The following is a 22973-nucleotide window of genomic DNA, read 5'->3' as shown; positions in this document are numbered from 1 at the left end:
GAGGTCACCGCTTCCCCCGGAGCCCAGGCTGGGCGCTGGGGCCCCCTCCCTCCCGAGGGCGGTCGGCCCAGGCCCTTCCACCTGCCTGCCCGCCCGCTGACCCAGGTCTGTGCCCGGAGCCACCGGGGCCGCAGGGTGGTGGGCGCGGAGGGAAGTCGAGCGCTCCTCCTCCCAGGAGCTGCCAGCAGGGCCATGGCTGCCCCCAGCACTGGTCCTGGGCTCGGAGCAGTGACCCCGACAGTCCTCGCCTCAGGGCCGGTGTCCTGGGGCCCCCGGGACTGTGACTCACACAGAAGCTTCTTCTCGCCCAGGTCTGCGGCCGGAGTCCGACATGCAGGTGGGCAGGGCCGCGCTCCCTCCCCTCTGGAGGCTCCTGGAGGGTCCTTCCTGCCTCCCAGCTCCTGGGGCGCAGGAGCTCCTTGACCAGAACCCACCCTGACCCTGACCCTGACCTTCACCCTGACCCTGACCCTGAGCCTGCACTCACACCACCTCCTCCGGGAGGCCCTCCAGCCTCTGGCAGGTGAGTTTGCCCCTCAGGGGTCTGGGTCTCCAGGCTCCGCCCTCTGCCCGTGGGACTCCCACACCAGACCTCCACATGCCAGCACACAGCACCACGGGTTGGGGGGGCCGGGCCCCCCCAGGTTCCCCCGGGCCACGGGCCGTGCTCCCGACCTGCCTGAGGCGGCTCGGCCCCTCCCCACTAAGCCCCAGCCTGGGGGCAGCCGCCTGGGCGCTGACTTTAATTTGCTGGATTCGGCTCAGTTCGGGCAGCGTGAGTCATTTTAATTAACACCATCTAATACTATTGGAGATGAATTTTGCAAACATTAGCAGCTCCACTTTTTCTCTCTAAAGTCAGTGCAGTAAGTCACCGAGGCAGCCCCGCGGGAGCCTGGAGGAGCCCGTGGAGCGCTCAGGGCCCTGTGCGCTTGGCCAGACACGCGGACTCAGAGGGAGGGGCCCGTGGGTGTGAGGGGCCCCGCATCAGCCTCCCCCGCCCAGGCCCCAGGAAGTGGCCACGCTGATGGTGGCTCAGGGCACCTGGCCCTGCCCATCCTGTTCCCCTGGGGGCTCGGCTCCGGCCCCTCCTCCCGCTCGAGTAGCCCAGATGCTCCAAGGATCAGAGTGAGCCTGGGCCTAGGCCCCCCCCTCCTTTCAGGTGGGGAAACCGAGGCACGGAGATGGGTGAACACGAGGCGAACTTGACCCCCAAATCCCGGGGTGCCCGGTCCCAACCCCCGAGGCAGGTCTGTGCCGGAGGGCTTTGTCCTCTGACGGGGACGCGGGGGCGACGCTGGCCGGCGGGCACCGAGGGCGCTGCCCGTGTTGTTGGCTCTTCCCTCCCCCGCAGCCTGTGGACCCTCCCCAACGCCTGGGAAAGGACCAGGCCACCACCACCGGGCCCCTGTGGGCAGAACCGGGCCACCATACCCATCCGGGAGGTTTTAGGAGCGGCTGGGCACCCATCAGCCGGGAGGTGCCATGACTTTCATTACAGATTGGCTACACGTGTGGCTGGTCATTTACATAACGGCTCTGCGGACACCGTTAATTGAATGATAAATGATTCCACCGTTGCGCCTGCGAGTTGATGAGTCAATACCGGAGCTGCTCCGGCAACGCCGCCCGCTCCCCGAGGGTCAGGGGCGTGGGGGGGGGGGGGCGGGCGCTCCGGCTACAAATGAGGTCGGCGTGGGGGTCAGAGGCGCCAGGGGGGTCCCTCGGCCTACGCCGGGTCCTGGGCCCACACCCAGCTGCCGAGAGCGCAGGGACGGTAAGTGTCTCCACCAGGAACTTCATTTCCATTCCCGTCGCTTCGTCATTAAAAGCAGATTGATGGAGGCCGAAGGCAGGAGGCAGGCCGCCAGGTGCCGGGCGCAGCGTGGCCCGACCAGAACTGAGTGGGCACCAGCCTGTCAGAGCCCAAGGGAGGCCCCATCAGGCACGCATTCATTCATTCAATCATTCATTCAATCATTCGTTCATTCGTTCATTCGTTCATTCGTACGTGGTCAGTGAGTAACTGCGGGTTTAGAAGGACACAGCCTGCACCCTCCCCAACTCCCAGTCAAGTGGGGACGGAGGACAATCAACAGAGGACACCCTGCGGGGAGCCCCGGGCCTGGAGGAGGTGACCCAGTGCCCGTGGGTACAGGGCCTGACTGCGGGGAGACGGGGTGACAGCGAGACGGCGGGAGAACTTTCACAGGGGACACCGGGCAGCACCACCCCTCCCCACCCCATGAGGGTGAGAGCCTGGGCCAGAGGCGGGAGGAAGGTCTGGGGCCCTCGGAGAGGAGGCGCCAGGGGGCCGGTGGCCGACAGGGAGGCAGACAGGTCTCGGCCCTGAGCCTCGGGCCCTGGAGGAGCGGGAGCGGAGCTCCGGTCACGGCTGTCAGGACTGCGGGCCGGGGCCCAGCTGTGAGGGCCGGGAGCCAGATGCGTCCTGCGGGTGCTTCTCTGCTGGTGGGGCCACCGCGGGGAAACGGGAGTCCGGGCAGGCTGCCTGGGGGCGGTGACCTTCTGGGGGCCGGCGGCTGTTCCAAGGGGCGCGGTGTCCGCTCCGCAGTGGCCTGCGCCCCCAGGACCTTCCCCTGCATCTGCACGGAGTCGCCGGCCGGCACGCGCCCGCTCCCACGGGAGATTGTGAGCCAGCCCAAGGGCACGGCCTCCCAGCCGCGACCCCCCCACTCCCCACCTTCCCAGGGAGGCACTGAGCGCCCTGAGCTCTCTGGTGGGGGTGGGGGGCAAAGAGGAGGGAGGAGGGGTGATGGCGCCCGCTCTCCAGGTCCTGCCTGAGACCACGGCCACGCTGCCGCCCGGAGCACCCCCCGTGGGCTCTGCACGCTCAGGACAACGGGGTTTCGTGTCTGCCGCCGCCCCGGCCACGGAGCACTTCCCCGTCCAGGTCATGCCGCACCCTCCCCGCCCGCTCCTTCCTCTCAGGCACCGGGCGGGCCTTTCGCGGGGGCCCTGGTGCTCCAGGTGCTGGGCTTGTGGCGATGGGACTTGGGGTCCCTCTGGGGGCTTTCCCTTTGTCCTGGGCCCCGGCTGTGGCTTTAGTCTCTGAGCCGGACCCAGAGGCCGCTCGGGACTCAGCTCCGGCTTCTGGCCCGGAGAGGCAGTGGGCAGAGTGGGGCGGGGCCTGGGGTGCGCGCTCCCCTCTGGGCCGCGCTGGGAGCTGTCACTCACACCCCGAACACGGACCCCACGCCCAGACCTGGCACGGAGGGGCCCCCGAGATGCCCACCGCCTGGGCGAGGAGCACACAGGCCTCCTCCAGGCCAGGGGCCCAGGGGCAGCGAGCCCCTCCCGGGGCCTGGGACCCTGCTTCCTGCTGCTCCCGCGGCGCGTCCTCGCTGCCCGCCGTGCACAGGGCACGGCGCTCTGTCCCGTGTGGCGCGGAAGCGGGAGGCGCACGGCCACCCTGAACCCTTAGGCCGCGGGTTCCGTCTGGTCTGCAGATGGAGCAGTGAATTCAGGTGGACTCAGCGGGAGGGGAGCGGGCTTAGCGGGAGGGGGCGGGCTTAGTGGGAGGGGGGCGGGCTTAGCGGGAGGGGGCGGGCTTAGTGGGAAGGGGGCGGGCTTAGCGGGAGGGGGCGGGCTTAGCGGGAGGGGGCGGGCTTAGCGGGAGGGGGCGGGCTTAGTGGGAAGGGGGCGGGCCTAGCAGGAAGGGGGCGGGCTTAGTGGGAGGGGGCGGGCTCGGCAGGAGGGGGCGGGCTTAGCGGGAGGGGGGCGGGCTTAGCGGGAAGGGGGCGGGCCTAGCAGGAAGGGGGCGGGCTTAGTGGGAGGGGGCGGGCTCGGCAGGAGGGGGCGGGCTTAGCGGGAGGGGGCGGGCTTAGTCGGAAGGGGGCGGGCTTAGCGGGAGGGGGCGGGCTTAGCGGGAGGGGGCGGGCTTAGTGGGAGGGGGGCGGGCTTAGTGGGAGGGGGCGGGCTTAGCGGGAGGGGGCGGGCTTAGCGGGAAGGGGGCGGGCTTAGTGGGAGGGGGCGGGCTCGGCAGGAGGGGGACAGGCTCCCTGCGGCCGGCGGGGCGGGGGTCTCTGCACAGGCGGGGCTCCCCTGGAGCCTGGCGGAGGAGGCTCTGGGGGCTGAATGAGGGGCCCAGGTCTGCTGAGACCTGGCTGTTCTCTCCCCTCTGACCCTCGGGGTCTCGCCCTCACGCAGCGAGCGGGGCTCTTGGGCAGCAGCCCCCGAGGGATGAGGCTGCTGGTCCTGCTCCTTATGGCTCAGGGCGCGGAGCAGAGCCCGGCCTGTGAGCATCACGCTGTCGGGAAAGCAGACCCGGAAAAACTAAGTCTACCTCCCAGCAGCCCTTCCTCCGCCTTCGACCCCACGGCGGGCTCCTCTGCGCGGGCTGGTCGTGCGGGGCCGAGGGGAGCCGATGGGCAGTGAGCGTGGCCCCCGTGACATCGCCCACGCCAGGCCCGGCTCCTGCCACAGACACGCTTTTCACAACCGAAGGAGAAGGCCTCTCCGCGTCCTGGGAGTCTGGGAGGGGAGTCGCAGTCAGCGTGGCGGCCGCCGGGGAAATCGCGTTTTCTGCGGCCGGTGGCGCAGGCTGAGCGGGAACCAGTGCTGTGCTGTGTGTGCTCAGTCGAGGGCACAGGGAGGGCACAGGGAGGGCACAGGGTGGGCACAGGGAGGGCACAGGAAGGGCACAGGGAGGGCACAGGGTGGGCACAGGGAGGGCACAGGGTGGGCACAGGGAGGGCACAGGAAGGGCACAGGGAGGCCACAGGGAGGGCACAGGAAGGGCACAGGGAGGGCACAGGGTGGGCACAGGAAGGGCACAGGGAAAGCTCAGGGAGGCCTGCGGGGAGGAGCGAGGCGGAGCGCGGGCGAGGCGGGCTGTGAGACCCTCCCGTCTGGCTGGCGTTCCCGTCTGGGGACATGGCTGGGCTGCACCAGGCCCCCCAGCCTCGCGGCAGCGCTGAGAGAGGCACCGTGTTGTCCCCCATCTTCCAGCCGTGTGCTGCCCTCCAGGAGGCTCGGTATTGGGGACCGTCTGGGCCGCGTCTGCCTTCACCGGTGGGCGACCCCTGCCTGGGCTGGAAGCACTGGGCACACTGGTCTCTTCCACGTCGGTGTGTCCCCCGAGCCAGTCCCTCACCGGGCCCCCAGAGCCCATGAGACCACCCACGGCCTCTGTCCGGGAGGAGGAAATGGTCTGGGCCACTGCCCACCGAGCCCTGGCGGCCCCGTCCCTGCTCAGGGGCCTGGCACTAAGAGCAGGGCAGGGCTGCCCAGGCTTCGGCGCCCACCGTCCCAGCGCACGGCCGTCCCACCTGCCAGCCCGGGGGTGAAGTGAGCCCTGGCCCGAGGCAGGGGCAGCGAGTTTGGGAAAGCGGGTCCTCTCTCCGCTGGGCCTGCAGCCGCTAAGTGCTCGGCTCATCCCGGAACATGGGCCGCCCGAGGCCTTTCCTGGAAGGTCCATTAGCGGGCGGGCCAGTCGCTGCCCGGGAGGCCGCCCGCCGCCCCGCCCGGCTCCATTAGCATCACCCGCACGCCGTCCATTTGCACCAGCTTTTCTCACCAGCAGGGAGCGGTCCCCGCCCGGAGGGACTCCAGGGACCCGCCTCTGCCCGGGGGCTGGAGGGGGGGTGCGGGGGGCATGGGGTGGGGAGCAGCACAGGGAGCCCCAGAGGCAGCCACGCCCCCGCGTCAGCATCCGGGCAGCCACCCGCGGGGACCCTTGGAGACAGGAGGCCTTTGGCTGCTCTAACGTGCCTTATCCCCGTTTCAGAGGCCGCCGTGCGGACCTAGAGACTCAAATAGCAGCGAGGCCTGCGCTCTGCGGGTCTTTTCTCGTCCGCGAGGACCCAGCGCGGAGGTGGGCGCGGGGCGCAGAGAAGCAGCCCTCATGGAGACGCACCAGGAGCCTCTGAGAGTCCAGGGAGGTCCCGCCACCGGCTCCGGGGACGCGTGTGGCCGCCCCGCCCGCGGGACCCGCCCAGCGGCTGCGTGGGCGCCTGGCTGCACCCCGCCCCGGGCGGCCCTGCCCTCATGCGCTGCCCCATCTCATCTGCAGCCGTTTTATTTCCACGCCCGACATCGGCGCTCCGTGTCCCTGCGGGCACCTGCCCTGGCCGGCCGGTTAGTCCCCGTGGGGAGCGTGTCCTCACGGGAGGCCCCACGGCGGGAGGCCCCTCACCTTGTTCAGGCAACGCGAGCCGCTGCGCCCAGTGTTAGAGGGAAACGGTGCGAGCAGCGTGTGTGCATGTGCACGTGTGTGAGCCCGTGGGATGTGTGTGCATGTGCACGTGTGTGAGACTGGGTGTGTGCGCACGTGTGTGAGACTGTGGATGTGTGTGCACGTGCACGTGTGTGAGACTGTGGATGTGTGTGCACGTGCACGTGTGTGAGCCCGTGGGATGTGTGTGCATGTGTGTGAGACTGTGGATGTGTGTGCACGTGCACGTGTGTGAGACTGTGGATGTGTGCGCACGTGCACGTGTGTGAGACTGTGGATGTGTGTGCACGTGTGTGAGACTGTGGATGTGTGTGCACGTGTGTGAGACTGTGGATGTGTTTTCATGTGCACGTGTGTGAGACTGGATGTGTGTGCACGTGTGTGAGACTGTGGATGTGTGTGCACGTGTGTGAGGCTGTGAATGTGTGTGCACGTGTGTGAGACTGGGGATGTGTGTGCACGTGCACGTGTGTGAGACTGTGGATGTGTGTGCACGTGTGAGGCTGTGAATGTGTGTGCACGTGTGTGAGACTGGGGATGTGTGTGCACGTGCACGTGTGTGAGGCGGTGAATGTGTGTGCACGTGGGTGAGCCTGTGGGATTCTTTGAGGCCGTTGATTTGCCTGCGTGGCCTTAAAGCCCGGTTAAAGCCCGCAGCTGATGCAGAGGCCGCCCGCCGTGTGTTGTGAGGCCGGCCGCTGGGTGGCCCTGAGCAGGGACCTCCCCGCAGCCCCCTGCGATTGCCGGCCCCTCCCCGAGGGGCTCTGTGCCGGGTGGGGGGCAGCACAGAGGAGGGGGCACCGGGCAAACCCCGCACGTGCTTCTGTGCCGAGCCCAGTGCCCCAGCCTCGCCAACACGCGGCCTGCGGGGACACGCGCACCTGGTGCGGGTCCTGGCGTCACCGCCTCCCTTGGGGTTGGGTGGGCTTCACCCGGATGTTACCGTGACGACCCCGGGCAGTACCCCCCCCCCCCTCCCGCTCCTCAGCCTGCAGCTCCCGTTGCCTTTAGAATGTCTGTCTTCATCGGGGCTCAGGGCGGTGACTGTCTCCGCCTCGCTGGGGGCACACAGGCTCCCCCGGGAGAGGAGAGCGAGCGCACAGCCCGGCCCCACCTCCCGCCTCCGCCCACTCCGCCGCGTGCCCCGTGGGTGTTCGCTGTGCGAGAGCAGGGAGCCCGGAGCTGCGCCGTCAGCCACGGGGCCGCGCTGCTCAGCGTCTCCAGAGCGCATCCCCCAAAACAGACCCTTCGCCCGGCCTCAGCCCCTGGAGAGCAGCCAGCGCAGGCCCCACCAGCACCGTGGGCACCAGCTAACGGGCCCCTCTGTGGGCGGAGCACCCTGGGAGGCACCCAGGACAGACAGCGTCCCAGGCCCGTCCTCGTGGAAGGTCAGGGAAGCCAGCGCCACCTGCACTGCCTGTCATCCAGGGACTGTGTCCACGTACACGGGCGGTGGGCTGAGGGGAGGGGGGAGGGCGGGAGGCCAGGCAGCCCGGGGGTGGGGCGGGGCTGGGAGCTGTGACCCGTAGGAGCTGGGTGACACAGGGCAGAGGCGAGGGTGAGTCCCCAGGACACTGGAGGCCGCTCGGCTGGCTGGGTCCCAGGCATCGTGGGCTTCGGGGTTTTACAAGCACAAAGGATGTCCTCTTAAACACACTTCCCTGGCCTGGACCCACCCACCTGAGCCACACCCCCCGGACCCCAGGACCACACCCACCTGAGCCACACCCCCCGGACCCCAGGACCACACCCACCTGGACCCCAGGACCACACCCACCTGAGCCAGACCCACCTGGACCCCAGGACCACACCCACCTGAGCCACACCCACCTGGACCCCAGGACCACACCCACCTGAGCCACACCCACCTGGACCCCAGGACCACACCCAGCTCACAGTGGATGGTGAGGCCTGGAGCATTCCAGAACCCGGTGCACCTGAGGCTGCCCCCTCCAGCCCGGGTCAGGACAGGCAGAGGGAGGGCCTTGGCCGAGGGGGAGGTGTCCTTACTTAATCAGCTTCCTCCTCGATTCAACCATCCAGGTGGTAGTGATGCAGGGCCCCCCCCCCCCCCCCCAAAGGCCAGGCCTCAGTCACAGGAAAGAGCGCAGGAGCCTTTGCAGCCCTTCAGCTGGGCTAAGCCAGGGGGGCTTAGTCGGAGGAGCAAACCTCCTTTGAAACCCGAGCCTCCAGGGAGAGCGTCCCCCCGCCCCCCCCCCAGGATGTTGGCAGCTGGTGGGGGGGACACGAGGGGCAGCGGCGTGTCCTGGAAGAGACAGGCCTTCCCTCTTGCAAAGCTGTGGCCAGCGGCCCTCCCCGTGCCCGTGGGCCCGGCTCCTCTGACGCACAGACGGAATGAAGACCCCCGCCCTAGAAGGTGAGGAGAGAGGACAGGGTGTCGGTGCCGTCCGCGACGCCAGCGCTCGCCGACGTCCCCGACCGTCGTGTCATTGCGGCTGGTCCTCACGTCACAGAGGTTGGCACCTGCCTGGATGGGCGGCCGGCAGCGTGGCCTCCCTTCCACAGCCCCTCGCGTCCGAAGGGGGCCCAGTGCCAGGGCCACTCCTGCCATCGGCGAGCTCACAGGGACGAGGGCGCCGGAAGGCCACCCCCCCTGTGCTGACTGTGCAGGTCAGGCGGTGATTGGGCTGCTGGCACTGGTTCTGAGCGGAAGGAACTTGCCCATCCGGTGTCTCGGACCACCTCGTCGGGAGGGGCGCTGCCTGGCCACTTCCCTCGTCGGGAGCGGAGGAGCTGTGGTGGCTGATATCGAGGTGTGTGTGACCCCAAGTGTCAGCTGAGGAGTTGCCAGCCAGAAACCCCTGAAAGAGGAACCTGGTGCCCCCGAGAATCCCGGGCCAACAAGGGTTACCAAAGAGCAGGTTCAGTTTAACCAGGAGCTGAGGCGGGGATATGCCTTCTGCGGGGGAAGGGGTGACCACGAGGTGCCCTCTGACCCCGTTTCAGTTCCCAGTTGTTCCATTTCGAAGTGTCTCTTTAAAACACTAGGAGGGGAACTTGCCCGAATGGAACGCTTGAGGAACAGGTTATAACTTGCTCAGCCAACTCATTACATTTGGAAATTTCTAGATGAATTCTTGAGTTTAGAGGGACCGACCACCTGGTTTGCCCAGGACTGAAGGGTTCCTGCGACCTGGGACTTTGCTGAAATTGGGACTGTTCCAGGCCGAAGGGACCAGTTGGTCAGCCTGCTTGAGCCTTGGTCCAGGTCTCCTGTTGTGGCCCGGCAGCTCCACCCCCAGTTCCCTCTGTCATGATGATTGGCAGGTGGCCAGCCAATCAGAGGCTTCCCTGGGATTCTTCACTTGGAGTTGCTGGGTCATACTCTCTCTAGTCCCCCCAGAGCAGGATGGCAGTGGCTCATCTGTGACCATGGCTGGGTTCTCCCTGCCGCCAGAGAGCTGTCCTCTGTCGAAGCTGAGAAGCAACCGAGGCAGGGCCCGTGCTTTCGTGAGTCTGCAAACCCGCTCACCTACCCTCGGCCGCCTCTCGTCGCTGGGATGGCCAGGATAACGGATGCTGGGAGGATGGGAGGAAGCTCTGTGTGTCCAGGCCCTGGCCTCGGCCCTTGTTCCACTCCACTGGGCAGAGAACCTGCTACACTAGGTGATGCCCGGGATGAGGGAGGCCGAGGCGAAGGCGCTTATGTGCCATAAATATTTCATCCCACCCAGCACTGCTCCCGTGGCAACACGGGCTCGGGATTAGCGTCATGCATTCCACCCACATCCAGCTACGCCTCAGCGAGGCTAATCCTGCCCTAATGCCAGTTTGGAAATGAAATCCGCCGCCGGAACAAATGTCGTGGGCAGCCTCAGCCCATTCTTTCCTGCGGAGCGAGTGTGTCTGCACAGCGGCTCTGGGAGCAGGGCCCCAGGGTGGGCACCGAGCGCGTTCTCCGTGCGGCCCCCGCGTGTCAGCGTGCTAACCCGGGAGCGGGCGGCCCGGGCCCCGGCCCCTGGGAACAAGGGGCAGCAGGTGGGGGGGGGACTTGACCAACCGGATGAACGTCGGCGAGAACACACCTGGGTTTCTGTGCGAGAAAACGCAGGAAATGAAGCAACCAGCACACACACATGCACGCACACGCACACGCACACACACACACAGACCCACGGACCCCTCTTCCTGACCCGCCGTCCCTGAGTTCCGGGGTGACAGGGACCTCCCTCCTGGGCACCCCGGAGGGTGGCCGCGAGGTTCGCTTTCTCCCCGGGCTCCGGGGCCGGTAGACCGAGACGCTAACACGCAGGTCCCACTGTGGAGCGGAGCGGAGCGGTCTTGTCCGTGTGCCGAGCCCTCAGGCGTGGCCGCAGAGGCTCCGAGGGCGGGACCTGCCTCCTGAGATATCAACTCCAATTCACTCGGACGTGAGCTATCCCCGCACACGCCGGTCGCCTGTCTCCAGGCCTCAGGTGAGGGGTGCTTCCTGCGGACCCCCAGGGAGGAGTCCCTCCTCCTTCCCCTCCTGGCTGCTCTCCGCCTTCTCGCTCTCACCTCCTGCCTCCGCAAGGGCTGCTGAGCAGCTGGTGTTGCGGCTGGAAGGGGGGTGTGCAAAGCCTGGGGGGCCTGGGGCGGGGCAGGGCTGCCGGCTGGGGGCGGGGGTCAGGGGTCAGGCGTTGGGGAGGGGGCAGGGCGAGGCAGGAAGAAGGAGCTCGGGCAGAATTTACTGCTTTGCTACCGCCATGTGTGGGCACATGTCCTGTCCCCCCGACCCGAGCCCCCGAGGACAGGAGGCCCCCCGGGCCCCGGCGTCTGCGGTGAGGCCGTGGCCAGGACGCCGCCAGGCCCCTCGGGCTCTGCAGGACAGAGACGGGCTGTTGCACACGTGTGTGTGTGCGTGTGCGTGTGCACGGGCGTGTGGGCATGTGGGTGTCTGGCTTCTAGAATGAGCTGCTCTCGCTCTCAGGAAGAAGGTAACTGGGTTTTCCTCATCTTCGTTGTTAGCGAGTCTCTGAGGTTTTTCCTCACAAAATACTTTGTCTAGAAAACAGCCAACAGCACCAACAGGCGGAGTGGGTGTCTGCTGGACACGGGAACGTTCGAAAGGCAGCAGCCTCGTTTTCACCAACAAAGGCGGCTTTTCAGAAAGGGTGGCGTCCAGAGGCCACTTCGCGCGGATGGAGAGCGTGGGCACCAGGCCGCACTGGCCCAGGCCGCACCGCTCTGGTGCGCGGGGATCTGCATGGAGGCCCCGGCCCTCGCGGGGGGGCTCAGGCCAGAGAGGTGCCAACTCTCTCCCATTAACCCGTGAATCCGGGCAATGCCCATGGAATTCTCTTCAGGACTCAGAAGTGCCCTGAGACTCACGTGGGGGGATCGGGGTCCCCGAGGAGCTGCTCCAGCTTCACAGGAGACGAGCAGAGGCGACGGGCCCCCCGAGGCGTTAGGACCTCTGCCAGGTGCAGGGGGAGAGCAGGGGGCGCTGGCCGAGCTCTGGGCTGGGGCCGGCAGGGCGCCTCTCTCTCACTGGCTGGAGCAAGCTCCGTGTCCCTGCTGCCCAAGGAGACGCCCCAAGTTCTATGTGCCCCTGGACAATGCACCCCTTTTGCTAGGCCCTGGTCTGCCCCCCTCCCCCGTTTCTCTCCCACTGGGGACCTCATGTGGTGGGGTGCAGCCCCTCACACTGGCCCGGAGGACTAGCCACCCCGGGAGGAGTTTCTGCCTCTGCTCCCCTCGGGGCACCCTCTCTCTCCTGAGTCCCTTCCCCGCACCCTCAGGACCCTCCCCGTGCCCGCAGCGTGCTCGGGCAGCGCTCGGGCCAGGCACAGGGCAGGAGGGTGGTCTCAGGGATCTGGGGGGCACGTCCTCCCCTTCGGGTGTAACCAGCAGCCCCAGGGCCGGGCAGCGGGAGGCGTGGCCCGACGTCTGGCTCTGATGGGCTGTGACTGCACTCCCCGTCCGTGAAACTCAGATAACAGACGCCGCCGATGGGGCTGGCCCAGAGCGGCTTCTCCTTTCCACAGCGAGTGCCCACGACTGGCTCAGACCCGGAATATTCTGGAAACCAGAGGCGGGAGGGCAGATCCCCAGGCCCCTCGCTGATCCCCCGGGTGTAGATGCGAATGGGGCTCAGGCTGGGCTCTCCAGAGGCCCCGGGGCCAGACCGTCCCAGCAGGGGGCCCGGGGCGGGTGGGGGGATGCGGGCGGCTCAGAGGGCGCCTGGGGGGCCCCGGGGGCAGGACACGCCCTCGGGGATCCTGTCGCTGTCATGGGTCCCGAGTCCCTCGGAAGTGGGCGTCACTGGGATTGAGAAACAGCCAGGGTTCGGCTGACTTCCCTCTCACCAGGCTCGAGGTCGAAGACCAGAGACCATGGGGCTGTGCGAGGCCACCCTGGCCCTGGGAATGCTCCTGCTCCTGACCTTCAAGGCCCTGGCGGCCCAGACTGCCGACACCTGCCCAGGTGAGACGGACCGGAACCTTCCGGTCTCTGGCAGCCGCCAATGCCACCCACTGAGACTGCACAGCGCGGGCGGGCCCACCTCCACGCGCCTCCTTCCCAGGATGCTCTGCTGCCCGGCTTAGCCTCAGGCGGGCAGGTGGCCATGGTCAAACGGATGGAAGGAGAGGGGTCCACGCCGGCCTGTCTGACCCTCAAGCCCGGGGCGGCCCCGCGGAGCGAGGCCAGGGAAGAGGAACAGCCCTTCGCCCCCGTATTCTCAGGGCTTCCCGGGAGGCGCCCGAAGACTCTCTAACCCAGGGGCACCCCGCCTCCTGGGGGACGGTTAATGACAGTGTCGGGCCCCAACTGCAGCGAGTCCGATTCAGGAAACTCGGGTGCAAATGGGAGCGGGGCCTCCCTCCGGGTCCGGAGCCGGGGACCGGGCACAGCTGGGGAGAGATTATACTGACCACAGACCAGCCGCCAAGGGGACGACGCACGGATGGAGGCAGCTTCTGGGGTGGGCAGAGCAGAGAGAGGGGCCCCTGAAAACCGGCAGTGGGGGACCGGGAGGCGGCGGGTTTCCGGGTCACCACACCCTCCCTAGAGGCCCTTTCTTTGTGACGGACGCACTTGAACTCTGAGAGGCAGGTGCCTCTCTGGCTCCAGGTCTGCGGGGGCTGCTGTGTGTCCTCGGATCACAGGGACCCCCACCCTCCGCACCCTCCAGCCTGGGATTCCCAGGCCACGTGCCCGGGGAATGGGGGTGACATGCTACACTGCCCCCGCCCCCCCCCCCGTTGTCACAGATGTGGGGGCTGCACTCACTGGACGGGCCGCAGTGGGGGAGCTCTTCCTAAGGTCTCATACATTCGCATCAGCCACTCTGACCCCCCAAAGCCTCCCTCTGCTCTCACTCTGCAGCCGGGCACAGAGCCCTTGGGGCTGAGTGACTCCCTGAGGACACACAGCCTGAGGAGCGGGTTCCCCGGGGGCAGGTGGACCCCGAGGCCGGGCCCATCACCTGGGGGAGGACTGACCACAGGCTCAGCAGAGGCGGGACCGCCTCCCCTCCAGGCTGGCCCTCCAGCTGAGGCAGGCGGCCCGGGCACAGCCATCTGCCAGGCCGGGGTCCCCACGGTGGCAGGTCCCTCGTGAGGGGGATGGGAAGTGGTGCCAGCTCCTCACGCTGCCGGGCGCCGCGCTTCTCTGCAGAAGTGAAGGTGCTGGGGCTGGAGGCCGACAAGCTCACCATCCTCCGGGGCTGCCCGGGGCTGCCCGGGGCCCAGGGGCCCAAGGGAGCGGCAGGCGCCGACGGCAGGAAAGGTGAGTTCCCAGAGGAGGGGGGCTGGGCCTTGTCCCTGCCCAGGGAGACCCGGTGGGGCATAGCCCCCAGGAGGTCTCAGGCGGGGCCTGGGGCTTGGTCCACTGGGGTGTGGGTCCCCGTGGGAGGGAGCTGGTCTCGGCTCACCCACGGAGCCGCCAGGCCTGTGTGGGCGGCCAGCACGGCTCCTGGTGATGACGACCTGCTGCGGGGGACCCGGCTGGACTGTCCTCCGTGCCCTCCCTGGTGCCAGCTGAGCCCGGGGGGCCTGTCTTCAGGGGGGACTTAGAGGGCCCGGCAGTCACAGCCAATGGAAACGCCCAGGGTCCCCGGACGAGGGCAGAGCTGGGCTCAGGCCTGGTCCCCTAGGAAGGACCCTGGTCGCAGTTCCTGGCCTCTGACTGGACAGCGGGGACTAGGAGGGCTGGGGTCCAGGTCCCCTCCCTCTGGTTCCCGAGGGTCTAACCTGGGGGTGCTAGAGGCCAGGGTCCCCAGAGTTTGCTCACTGACGTGTTTGAATTTGTAGGTGAACCAGGCCCATCAGGAGTCCCTGGGAAGGCGGGACCCCCCGGGCCCAAAGGTAACTCACCAAAGAGCATGGAGAGCCCGGGCAGGACCCCCCCATCACCCGGGGCAGGGAGAGAGGAGGGCCACTTCCCGGATGTCACATGGGAAAATTCCTTACCATAACCAAATGGTAATCATAATCCTATCCTTATCCTAAACCCTAACACTAATCCTAACCCTATCCCTTACCCTAACCTTAACCCTAACCCTATCCCTAATACTAACACTAACCCTAACCCTATCCCTAACCCTATCCTTATCCGTAACCCTAACTCCAACCTTATCCCTAACCCTAACTCTGCGCCCAACAGGGTGCTCCCTCACCCAGAGCCTGGGTCTGTGTCTAGAGCACCCAGGGGGCCCAGGGCGGATCCCAACCCCCGCCCAGCACTGACCCGGCACAGAAACATGACCCCGGATCCCTTGCCCTGTCACCTGTCCCCGCCCTGGGCTCTCTCAACCCCAGGATGGGGGGACAGCGAGTCCTCTGGCTGACAGGGTCTGGCATGAGCCTGTCCTGTCCTCGAGCCTGTGCTGACCCTCCTCTCTCTGCAGGAGACCGAGGGGAGAAGGGCGCTCCTGGAGAGAAAGGTGAGGTCCTCCCGCCCTCCCCAGGGGTGGCTTCCAGGACTCTGAACACAAGGGGGTTCCCAGGGTGTGGAGCAGGGGCTGGTTGGAGAGCAGGCCCTTCCCTCTATGGGGAGTGTGTGGAGGGCGGGGTGGGGACCACACACCTCCCAGAGCCTGTGCAGCCCATCCCTCCCATCCTGGCCTCGGACCCCTGAGCAGGTCTGGCCCTGTCCTCCCAGGACTCTCTGTCGGGGGCTAGAGCAGTGGTTCTCAACCTGTGGGTCATGACCCCTTTGGCGGTTGAGCCACCCTTTCACAGGGGTCGCCTAGGACCATCCTGCATCTCAGATATTTACATGACGATTCATAACAGTAGCAACATTACAGTTATGAAGTAGCAACAAAAATAATTGTCTGGTTGAGTCACAACATGAGGAACTGTATTTAAATGGTCAGAAGGTTGAGAACCACTGGGCTAGAGGAAGTTGGGCAACGTTTAAAACACAACGTCGGCCAGAGGCTGTGAGCCAAGCTATGGTTACAGACATTGAGCAAATCCTATATAATAAAGAGGTACTATGCAATTTGACCATCACTCCAACACACGATGGCCACCCCCATGTGGACACAAGATGGTCACCAAAAGATGGCCAGCAGGGGAGGGCACTTGGGGGGATCCAGGTCTGCAGGGGAGGGCAGTTAGGGGTGAACAGGCCTGTAGGGGAGGGCAGTTTGAAGGGGGGACCAGGCCTACAGGGGAGGGCAGTTAAGGGGTGATCAGGCTTGCAGGGGAGTGGTTAGGAGAAATCAGGCAGGCAGGCAGGCAGGCGAGCGGTTGGGAGCCAGCAGTCCTGGATTGTGAGAGGGATGTCTGAATGCCTATTTAGGCCAGGGCCTAAACGGAAAGTTGGACATCCCTCAAGGGGTCCCAGATAGGAGAGGGTTCAGGCTGGACTGAGGGACACACACCCCACTCCTGGTGCACAATTTCATGCACTGGGCCTCTAGTGTTCTATACTAGAGGTCTGGTGCATGAAAATCATGCACTCATGGGGAGGGGGGACCCTCAGTTCAGACCAATTGTCCAGACCCTAGAGGGAGCTAACCTACCGGAGGGAATGTCTATCCCCTGTGGTCAGTGCACATCATAGCAAGCAGTTGAGGGGTCTTAGCATATCATTAGCATATTACACTGTGATTGGTTGAATAGCCAATTGGACAACCAGACACTTAGCATATTAGGCTTTTATTATATAGGATGTGCCATGAACTATCCATGACACGCGTGTGGCCCTCACACATGTACGCGCTCCACGTGCTGAAGCAGAGTCGATGACACAGAAACCTTCTCCACGTTCCCCGCACAAAGTCCAGGAAGTCAGAGAAGGGCCCGGACGTGCACACCCTGGTGACCCCTCTCTGGACCCGAGACAGTCACCCTCCCCCAGGCTCACCCCACTGTGGTCCGAGGTGCAGACGCCCCTTCGCTGCCCTCCCTACCGAGCAGCCCGCTCTCCCCGTGTCCCCGAGGCTGCCCTGGGCCCAGGAGGCAGCTGAGGCTCAGACTCCGCCTCCCGGGAGCACAGCCAGGGCCTCCCCAGGGGGCAGGCTGGGGCCTGGCAGGGGGACCAGCCTCCTATGGAAGCATCTAGAAAGGGCCTCCATCTCCTCCTGGGGCGGAGGGACCAGGGCTTGGCTGTCCCGCCTCTCACGTGTGTTTCTTCTCCCCTAGGAGCATCGTGGGAACCTGAGCGATGTGACACAGGTGGGCGACCCGCCTGGGTCCTGCGCCCAGTTTGGCCCGAGGTCATGGGTGTGCCAGGCCCTCCCTGCAGGGAACATTGGCCTGGGGTCCCCCATGCAGCCCATCAGCCTGCCAGCCAAGAGGCCCCGCCCCCTGCCTCTCTGCTGGCCAATCACATGGGACAGCACCCAGCCCCGCCCCCTGCCTCACGCCTGGCCAATCACAGGGGACGGCACTCAGCCCCGCCCCCTGTCTCACCGCTGGCCAATCACATGGGAGAGCACTCAGTCCCGCCCCCTGCCTCACCGCTGGCCAATCACATGGGACAGCACTCAGCCCCGCCCTCCTCTCCTGCCTTAGGGACCCCAATGACTGTCCTACTCCCTTGCCCCCAAAATATTAGAACCCCAATGGCCGGTGCCCGGGACCAAGGTGGGGGCGCCCTGGGGGAGGGGCGGGCACACGGGGCCTGTCCATCACAGCTGGTGGCTCTGGTGGGGTCTCTGTCCAGCCCTGGAGCCTCCTGCCCACACAGACCCCACTGTCCCGCCCTCCCTCCCGCCTGGGGGCCTCCACGTGCCGCTTCCCTTCCCAGGACCCCGGAGCTGCAGGGAGATGCTCACCAGGGGCCACCCCCTGAGCGGCTGGCACACCATCTACCTGCCCGACTGCCGGCCGCTGACCGTGCTGTGCGACATGGACACGGACGGCGGGGGCTGGACCGTGAGTGCCGGCGGCGGGAGGGCGGTGCGGTGCTGGGGGGGCGGCTGCCGGGCCCGGGCCTCGCAGACCAGGCTCCAGCCCGAGGACCCGCGCTCCGGGGCCCTTGTCACTGTCCAGGCCCCTGTGTCCGGGGCTGCCCCTTCCCAGGGGACGGAGAGAACCCGACGGGGTGGGTGAACCCGACCCTGGGCCCGGCCCGAGGGAGCCCCGTGCCTCCGGGTGTGGGCTCCGGGCCGTGGCCTCCCTTCTCCCAGCTGCCACGTCCTCCTCGGTCCCACGTGGGCGCCCGTCTGCCCGCCCGGGGTCTGGGCTGTGGGCGGGGCCGTGCTGGGCGGCAGCGCCGTCTCCCTCCCCCAGGTGATCCAGCGCAGGGTGGACGGCTCCGTGGACTTCTACCGGGACTGGGCCGCCTACAAGCAGGGCTTCTGCAGCCAGCTGGGCGAGTTCTGGCTGGGCAATGACCACATCCACGCCCTGACCGCCCAGGGTAGGGCCCGGGCCGCGGCCTGGGGGTGGGGGCCCAAAACCCACCAGCCCCGACCTCCGACCTGGGCCACCTGGACAGAGCCTGCTCCTCCGCCCCACACGTGCCGCCTCTGAGGACAGGAAGGTCCCAGCGGGAGGGGGGCGTCAGGGCCAGAGGAAGTGGGTTTGGGGGTCAGACTTCCCCCGGTCACAGCCCCTGGCATCTCAGAGGCCAACCTGGGGGGACACGGAGGCCCTCGTCGGGTTTCAGCCCAGCGCCCAACCCTTCCCTCGGTGCCCACCGTGCCCCATCCCTGAACACACACGGGAGACGGCCCGTTCCCGCGAGGCTGCCGCAACCGCATCCCCCCCCTTTCCCAACGCCGAGGGCCCCTTCTCTCTGGAGCTAGACTAGAGGGAGGGCTGGGGGTTTGGCTCAGACACTGGGATCACTTCACCCACCCCTCAGCGACCAGGACTTTCTGGGGGACCTCGAGGTTCGTCCTGGGTGCCCAGTGCAGGTCCCCTGAGCGTCACCCTCGTCCTGGCAGCTCAGGGCCCCTGCTCCCGGGACTGAGGCCCTGCCCCCCTGCAGGCACCAACGAGCTCCGTGTGGACCTGGTGGACTTCCAGGGAACCCGCTACTTTGCCAAGTACCAGTCGTTCAGGGTGGGGAGCGAGGCCGAGAAGTACCAGCTGGTCGTGGGCGCCTTTGCCGGAGGCACCGCTGGTGAGTGTTGGCCATATGGTGGGTGGTGGGGGTGGGCAGTGGGGTGTGGGCAGTGGGTGGGCAATGGGAGTGGGCACTGGGAGTGGGCAGTGTGGAGTGGGCAGTGGGGGTGAGCAGTGGGGGGGGCAGTGGGTGGGCAATGGGAGTGGGCACTGGGAGTGGGCAGTGTGGAGTGGGCAGTGGGGGTGAGCAGTGGGGGGGGCAGTGGAGAGCGTCTGGGCGGGGTCCTGGCTCTGTGTCCCTGGGGCCTGGGCGGGGCCTGGCCTCACCACGTTCCTCCATCCACACGCTGGGATAACCCGCCTCCACCTGGATGCGCCCATGACGATGGCGGGACACACGGCTACAAACTGCAGGACCTGAGCGTCTCCCTCCTGACCGCCTGCATTGGAGCAGGTGGACAGGACGCCCGAGTAGCACCGCTCATGGCGCACGTCCCTCCCATGAGGCCTGGAGGACCTGGACGTCTCGGGCAGTGGCCTCCCCTCTACGGGGCACATTGCCCGTTCGCTGGTGGGCACAGAGCAGAGGGGGGATACCGAGGCCGGGGATCCGCTGACCGAGCGTTCGCTGGCGTGCGCGGCACCGTTAGACTTCCCAGCGCACGATGCGCAGCTGGACAGCTCCGGCCGGACCTGGTGCCGGCACCTCCTGGCGCTGAGTGTAAGCGGCCCCGCTTCTCCCGGCAGGTAACTCCCTGACCCAACACAACAGCTCCCTGTTCTCCACCAAAGACCGGGACAACGACGGGGCCTCTTCCAACTGTGCCAAGACTTACCAGGGCGCCTGGTGGTACTACCGCTGCCACGTGTCCAACCTGAATGGGCGCTACCTCGGGGGCCCCCACGAGAGCTTTGCAAACGGCATCAACTGGAAGTCGGGGAAGGGGTACAACTACAGCTACATGGTGGCCGAGATGAAGGTGCGGCCAGAGTAGGGCGGTCGGCCGCCCAGAGCGTCTCTCTCTGAGCAGGTCCCGCGCCCCCCAGGTCGGGCACACAAGGCCCCCACACAAAGGCAGAGCTCACCCCGGGCCCGCCCCTGGCCTGTCAGTAACCCTCAGCTTGGAGACCCCAACCGACTCCTCGCCCTTCCTCTCCCACCTGCAAGGGTGAGGGTTACCCTGACCTTGCGCACTGCACACTTCCTCAATAAAGCTTCGCCTAGCTCCGCACGCACACTATGCCAGTCTATAAATATTTCTCTTTTATGCTATTAGGGCAGGAGGGAAGCGGGGGATGCCGATCACCCAGCCATCGGGTGGCCTTAGGGAACCCCAGGTTAGTAACTGTCTGAATATATTTTCCCATATCCCAGGGGCCTGCAACGTTAGCAATGTCTGCACCTCCAAAGGACGTCTTATTTTCTTGGCCAAGCTGCAACCATCCTGAAGTCCCCCTTTTAGGTAAACAAATAGGGGGCTCCCCACTGAAGCCATTGTAAGTATAATCACCTTGGGAAGAAGAAGTTATGTGCTTGTCGGAGCTGCCCCCGACCATGTTGGCGTTGTTAGTAAACACTGGCACTGATTCTCGGTCCATTCGGCTGGACTGACCACTGAGCCCAGAGGGAGCGGATGGTCAGGCCTGGGGGGCACCATCCCGGCACCATTCGGTAGAAAGAAAACTGAGAAGGGCCCGGCCAGTGGGGCTCAGGGGTTACGCATCGACCTATGAACCTAGTGTCATGGTTTCATCCAGGTCAGGGCACAGGCCCGGGCTGTGGGCTCGGTCCAGTGTGGGGCGTCAGGAGGCAGCTGATCATCAGTGATGTTCTCTCATCAGTGATGTTTCACTCTCTCCCCCCCTTCCTTCCTCTATGAAATCAATTAAAATATCTTATTTAATAAAGAGGTAATATGCAAATTGACCGTCAAGCCCTCATGTCACAAGATGGCCAGCCCACATCATCACAAGATGGCTGGCAGGCGAGGCCAGTTGGGGGTGATCAGGCCTGCAGGGGAGGGCAGTTGGGGGTTATCAGGCTGGCAGGGGAGCAGTTATGTGTCAATCAGGCCGGCAGGGGAGTGGATAGGGGTAATCTGGCAGCCAGGCAGGTGAATGGCTAAGAGCCAGCAGTCCCAGATTGTGAGAGGGATGTCTGACTGCCTGTTTAGGCCCGATTCCACAGGGCCTAATCCATCAGTCTGTGCGCATGGGCCACGAAGTGTCAATTGCACTGATCGTGCACCAGCAAGTGGTATTTTGTAGAAGAGCCACAATCAAGGGGCCAAAGAGCCGCATGTGGCTCACGAGCTGCAGTTTGCTGAAACTGTGCTGGTGGAAGCCAACTCGACCACCTGGATTTAGAGTGGGATTGGGCACAGACAGAGGAGCACGAGGGGAAGAGGGCGCCAAGGCCCCGCTGGGGGGAGGCCGTGTGCGGGGCAGACTGGCCTCTTCCCGCACTGCCCCAGGAGGAGAGAAGCCAGAGTTGGGACACGGGGGCTGACAGGAGAGCACGTCCCATCCAGGGACTCGCAGGAGGGCAGTCGGGCACGGAAAGTACCCAGGATGCACGGAGCGATCCTGGGAAGCGCCCTCGCAGGGTCTCAGCTGATGTCCGGATGCTCAGCAGCACGCTTTCTGTCCCGGCCCTGGTGTCACGGGGCTGAGGTCAGGGCCGCCCCAGGGAAGCGGGAGGAAGGGAGGGAGGCTCCTGACCACCGGCCCCAGGGCGCCGGGTTGGCGGGAATGCAGCTGACCCTCAGGGTAGGGGCCCTCACCAGCCCGAAGAGGTGCAGGCCTAGAGCCCCTGCTGGGCGGGCCGGGATCCCCCACATGGGCCTGTGCAGGCTCTGACCTGGGAAGGCACAGTTTCAATATGTGAACCTTTGATCGTTTGCTCTGTTCTTATGTCCTGGCTCTGAGATGGTCACCTGGTGTCACCTCAGGTGTCATTTGATCCCTTTATTACAGCCTTAACGTCCAAGGGCCCCTGACCCTTCCCCGCGCTTTCAGGTCTGACCTGTGACCTGACTCTGACCTGTGACCGGACTCTGACCCATGACCTTACTCTGACCAGTGACCCTGACTCTGACCCGTGACCCTGACTCTAACCACTGAGAAACAGGGGCCAGGGCCCAAAGACCATCTTAACAAATGGACTCAGGCAGAGCTTTTGTATGAGGAGGCAGGGGGGAGAACAAAGGGCTGGAGGGAGGGGTTGAGAGTTCTCCGCTGAGGGGACTGTCCACAAACCCCGTCTGTTCAGATCCTGGGTCAAAGGTCAGCAAACGTCTGGCAGCCGGGATGTCCGGGGCTGGAGGCTGCTTCCTAGGAACCGTCTCTAGAATTCTTAAGAAAACAGGCTGATGTACGCAATCACATGCTACTCACAGATCATCCTTCACAGGAGAAATGATAAGGGAATGGGGGGCGGCTGACTAGCTGACGTAGATTCCTTGGCGCTAGAATATGATCCTGGGAACGTCTGTCTCCGGCCGGCCTGCCTCGGGGAGCCAGGTGGTGAGGCAGGTCCACGTGCAGGCAGGTGACGGGCATGAGCCGTGTTCCGAGGCTCCGTCACCTCCCTCGCCCGGGAGGCCTGCGTCCCCTCCCCCAGAGCAGGGCCCTCGTGCTGAGTTCTGAGCCCCCGGGGGTCCCCCTCCCCTCAGCCGGTCCAGAGTGCGCAGGAAGCTGGCGTGTTCATCTCGCCTGTCACCACCTCCCACTCAGGTGAATGAGGGCAGAGCGAGAAGGTGGGGACCCGCTGTCACAGTCCGAAATATGACTCCTGCTCCGCTCACTGTGTTGGCTCTGCACTGATTACAGAGGCACCTTCCCACCTGGCTGGGAGGTACACGTGGGTCCGGGGGCTCACCTGGTAACGGGCCCTCCTCCCCACCAGGAGCTGCCTGTGATCCTGGGAAGGTAGCAGCCTTGTTCCAGAAGCCAGACCCCAGCCCTTTGCAGACCCCCAGCCCTTGCCACCCGCAGGCCTGTGCCGGTCTCCAGCCCCCATGACCTGTGAGCGGCCATTGGCTCACCCTTTGGCTACTTCCCCTGTCACCTCTGTCCTTCCACCCAAGGAAAATGGTTCATTCAGGAGCCAGAGCCAATGTAAGCAGCCGGCTTATGGGGGGCACTGCCAGGGTCCAACCCCAGCAGGTCCAGGGGTTCCCAAAGGCGTAGACGGAGTCGGCGAAGAAGGAATGACACGGAGACAGCATTCAGTTGATCAGCAGCCTAGCCAGGATCTCCAGCCAAGTTCTGGTCTCGATCTCCAGAGAGGTTCTGCTTAGGATCTCCAG

General features: G+C 65.8%; 2 protein-coding genes across 2 annotated transcripts in view; one reads left to right on the top strand and one right to left on the bottom strand.

Moving 5' to 3' along the window:
- MRPS2 (mitochondrial ribosomal protein S2) overlaps nucleotides 1-22973 on the bottom strand; it is a 229276-nt gene that overhangs the window by 134987 nt on the left and 71316 nt on the right. The gene's annotated exons all lie outside the window — the stretch shown is intronic.
- Nucleotides 12470-19902, top strand: LOC132212562 (ficolin-2-like). The gene is made up of 9 exons (XM_059658494.1): nucleotides 12470-12619; nucleotides 13814-13924; nucleotides 14449-14502; nucleotides 15045-15080; nucleotides 16792-16824; nucleotides 17399-17526; nucleotides 17884-18013; nucleotides 18587-18721; nucleotides 19411-19902. Exons 1-9 carry the CDS (start codon nucleotides 12529-12531, stop codon nucleotides 19656-19658), a joined length of 966 nt encoding a protein of 321 aa, XP_059514477.1. The 5' UTR covers nucleotides 12470-12528; the 3' UTR covers nucleotides 19659-19902.

This window comes from Myotis daubentonii, chromosome 11 (assembly GCF_963259705.1).
Source record: "Myotis daubentonii chromosome 11, mMyoDau2.1, whole genome shotgun sequence".
NCBI classification, from domain to species: Eukaryota; Metazoa; Chordata; class Mammalia; order Chiroptera; family Vespertilionidae; genus Myotis; species Myotis daubentonii.
The sequence above is the reverse complement of the archived record's forward strand: the minus strand, read 5'-3'. Positions and strand labels throughout refer to the sequence as shown.

Coding starts and splice junctions, on each gene's coding strand:
- LOC132212562 (XM_059658494.1), top strand. CDS start 12,529: ATGGGGCTGTGCGAGGCCACCCTGGCCCTGGGAATGCTCCTGCTCCTG. Junction 13,925..14,448: donor AGGCGCCGACGGCAGGAAAG/GTGAGTTCCCAG, acceptor TTGAATTTGTAG/GTGAACCAGGCCCATCAGGA. Junction 17,527..17,883: donor CGGACGGCGGGGGCTGGACC/GTGAGTGCCGGC, acceptor TCCCTCCCCCAG/GTGATCCAGCGCAGGGTGGA.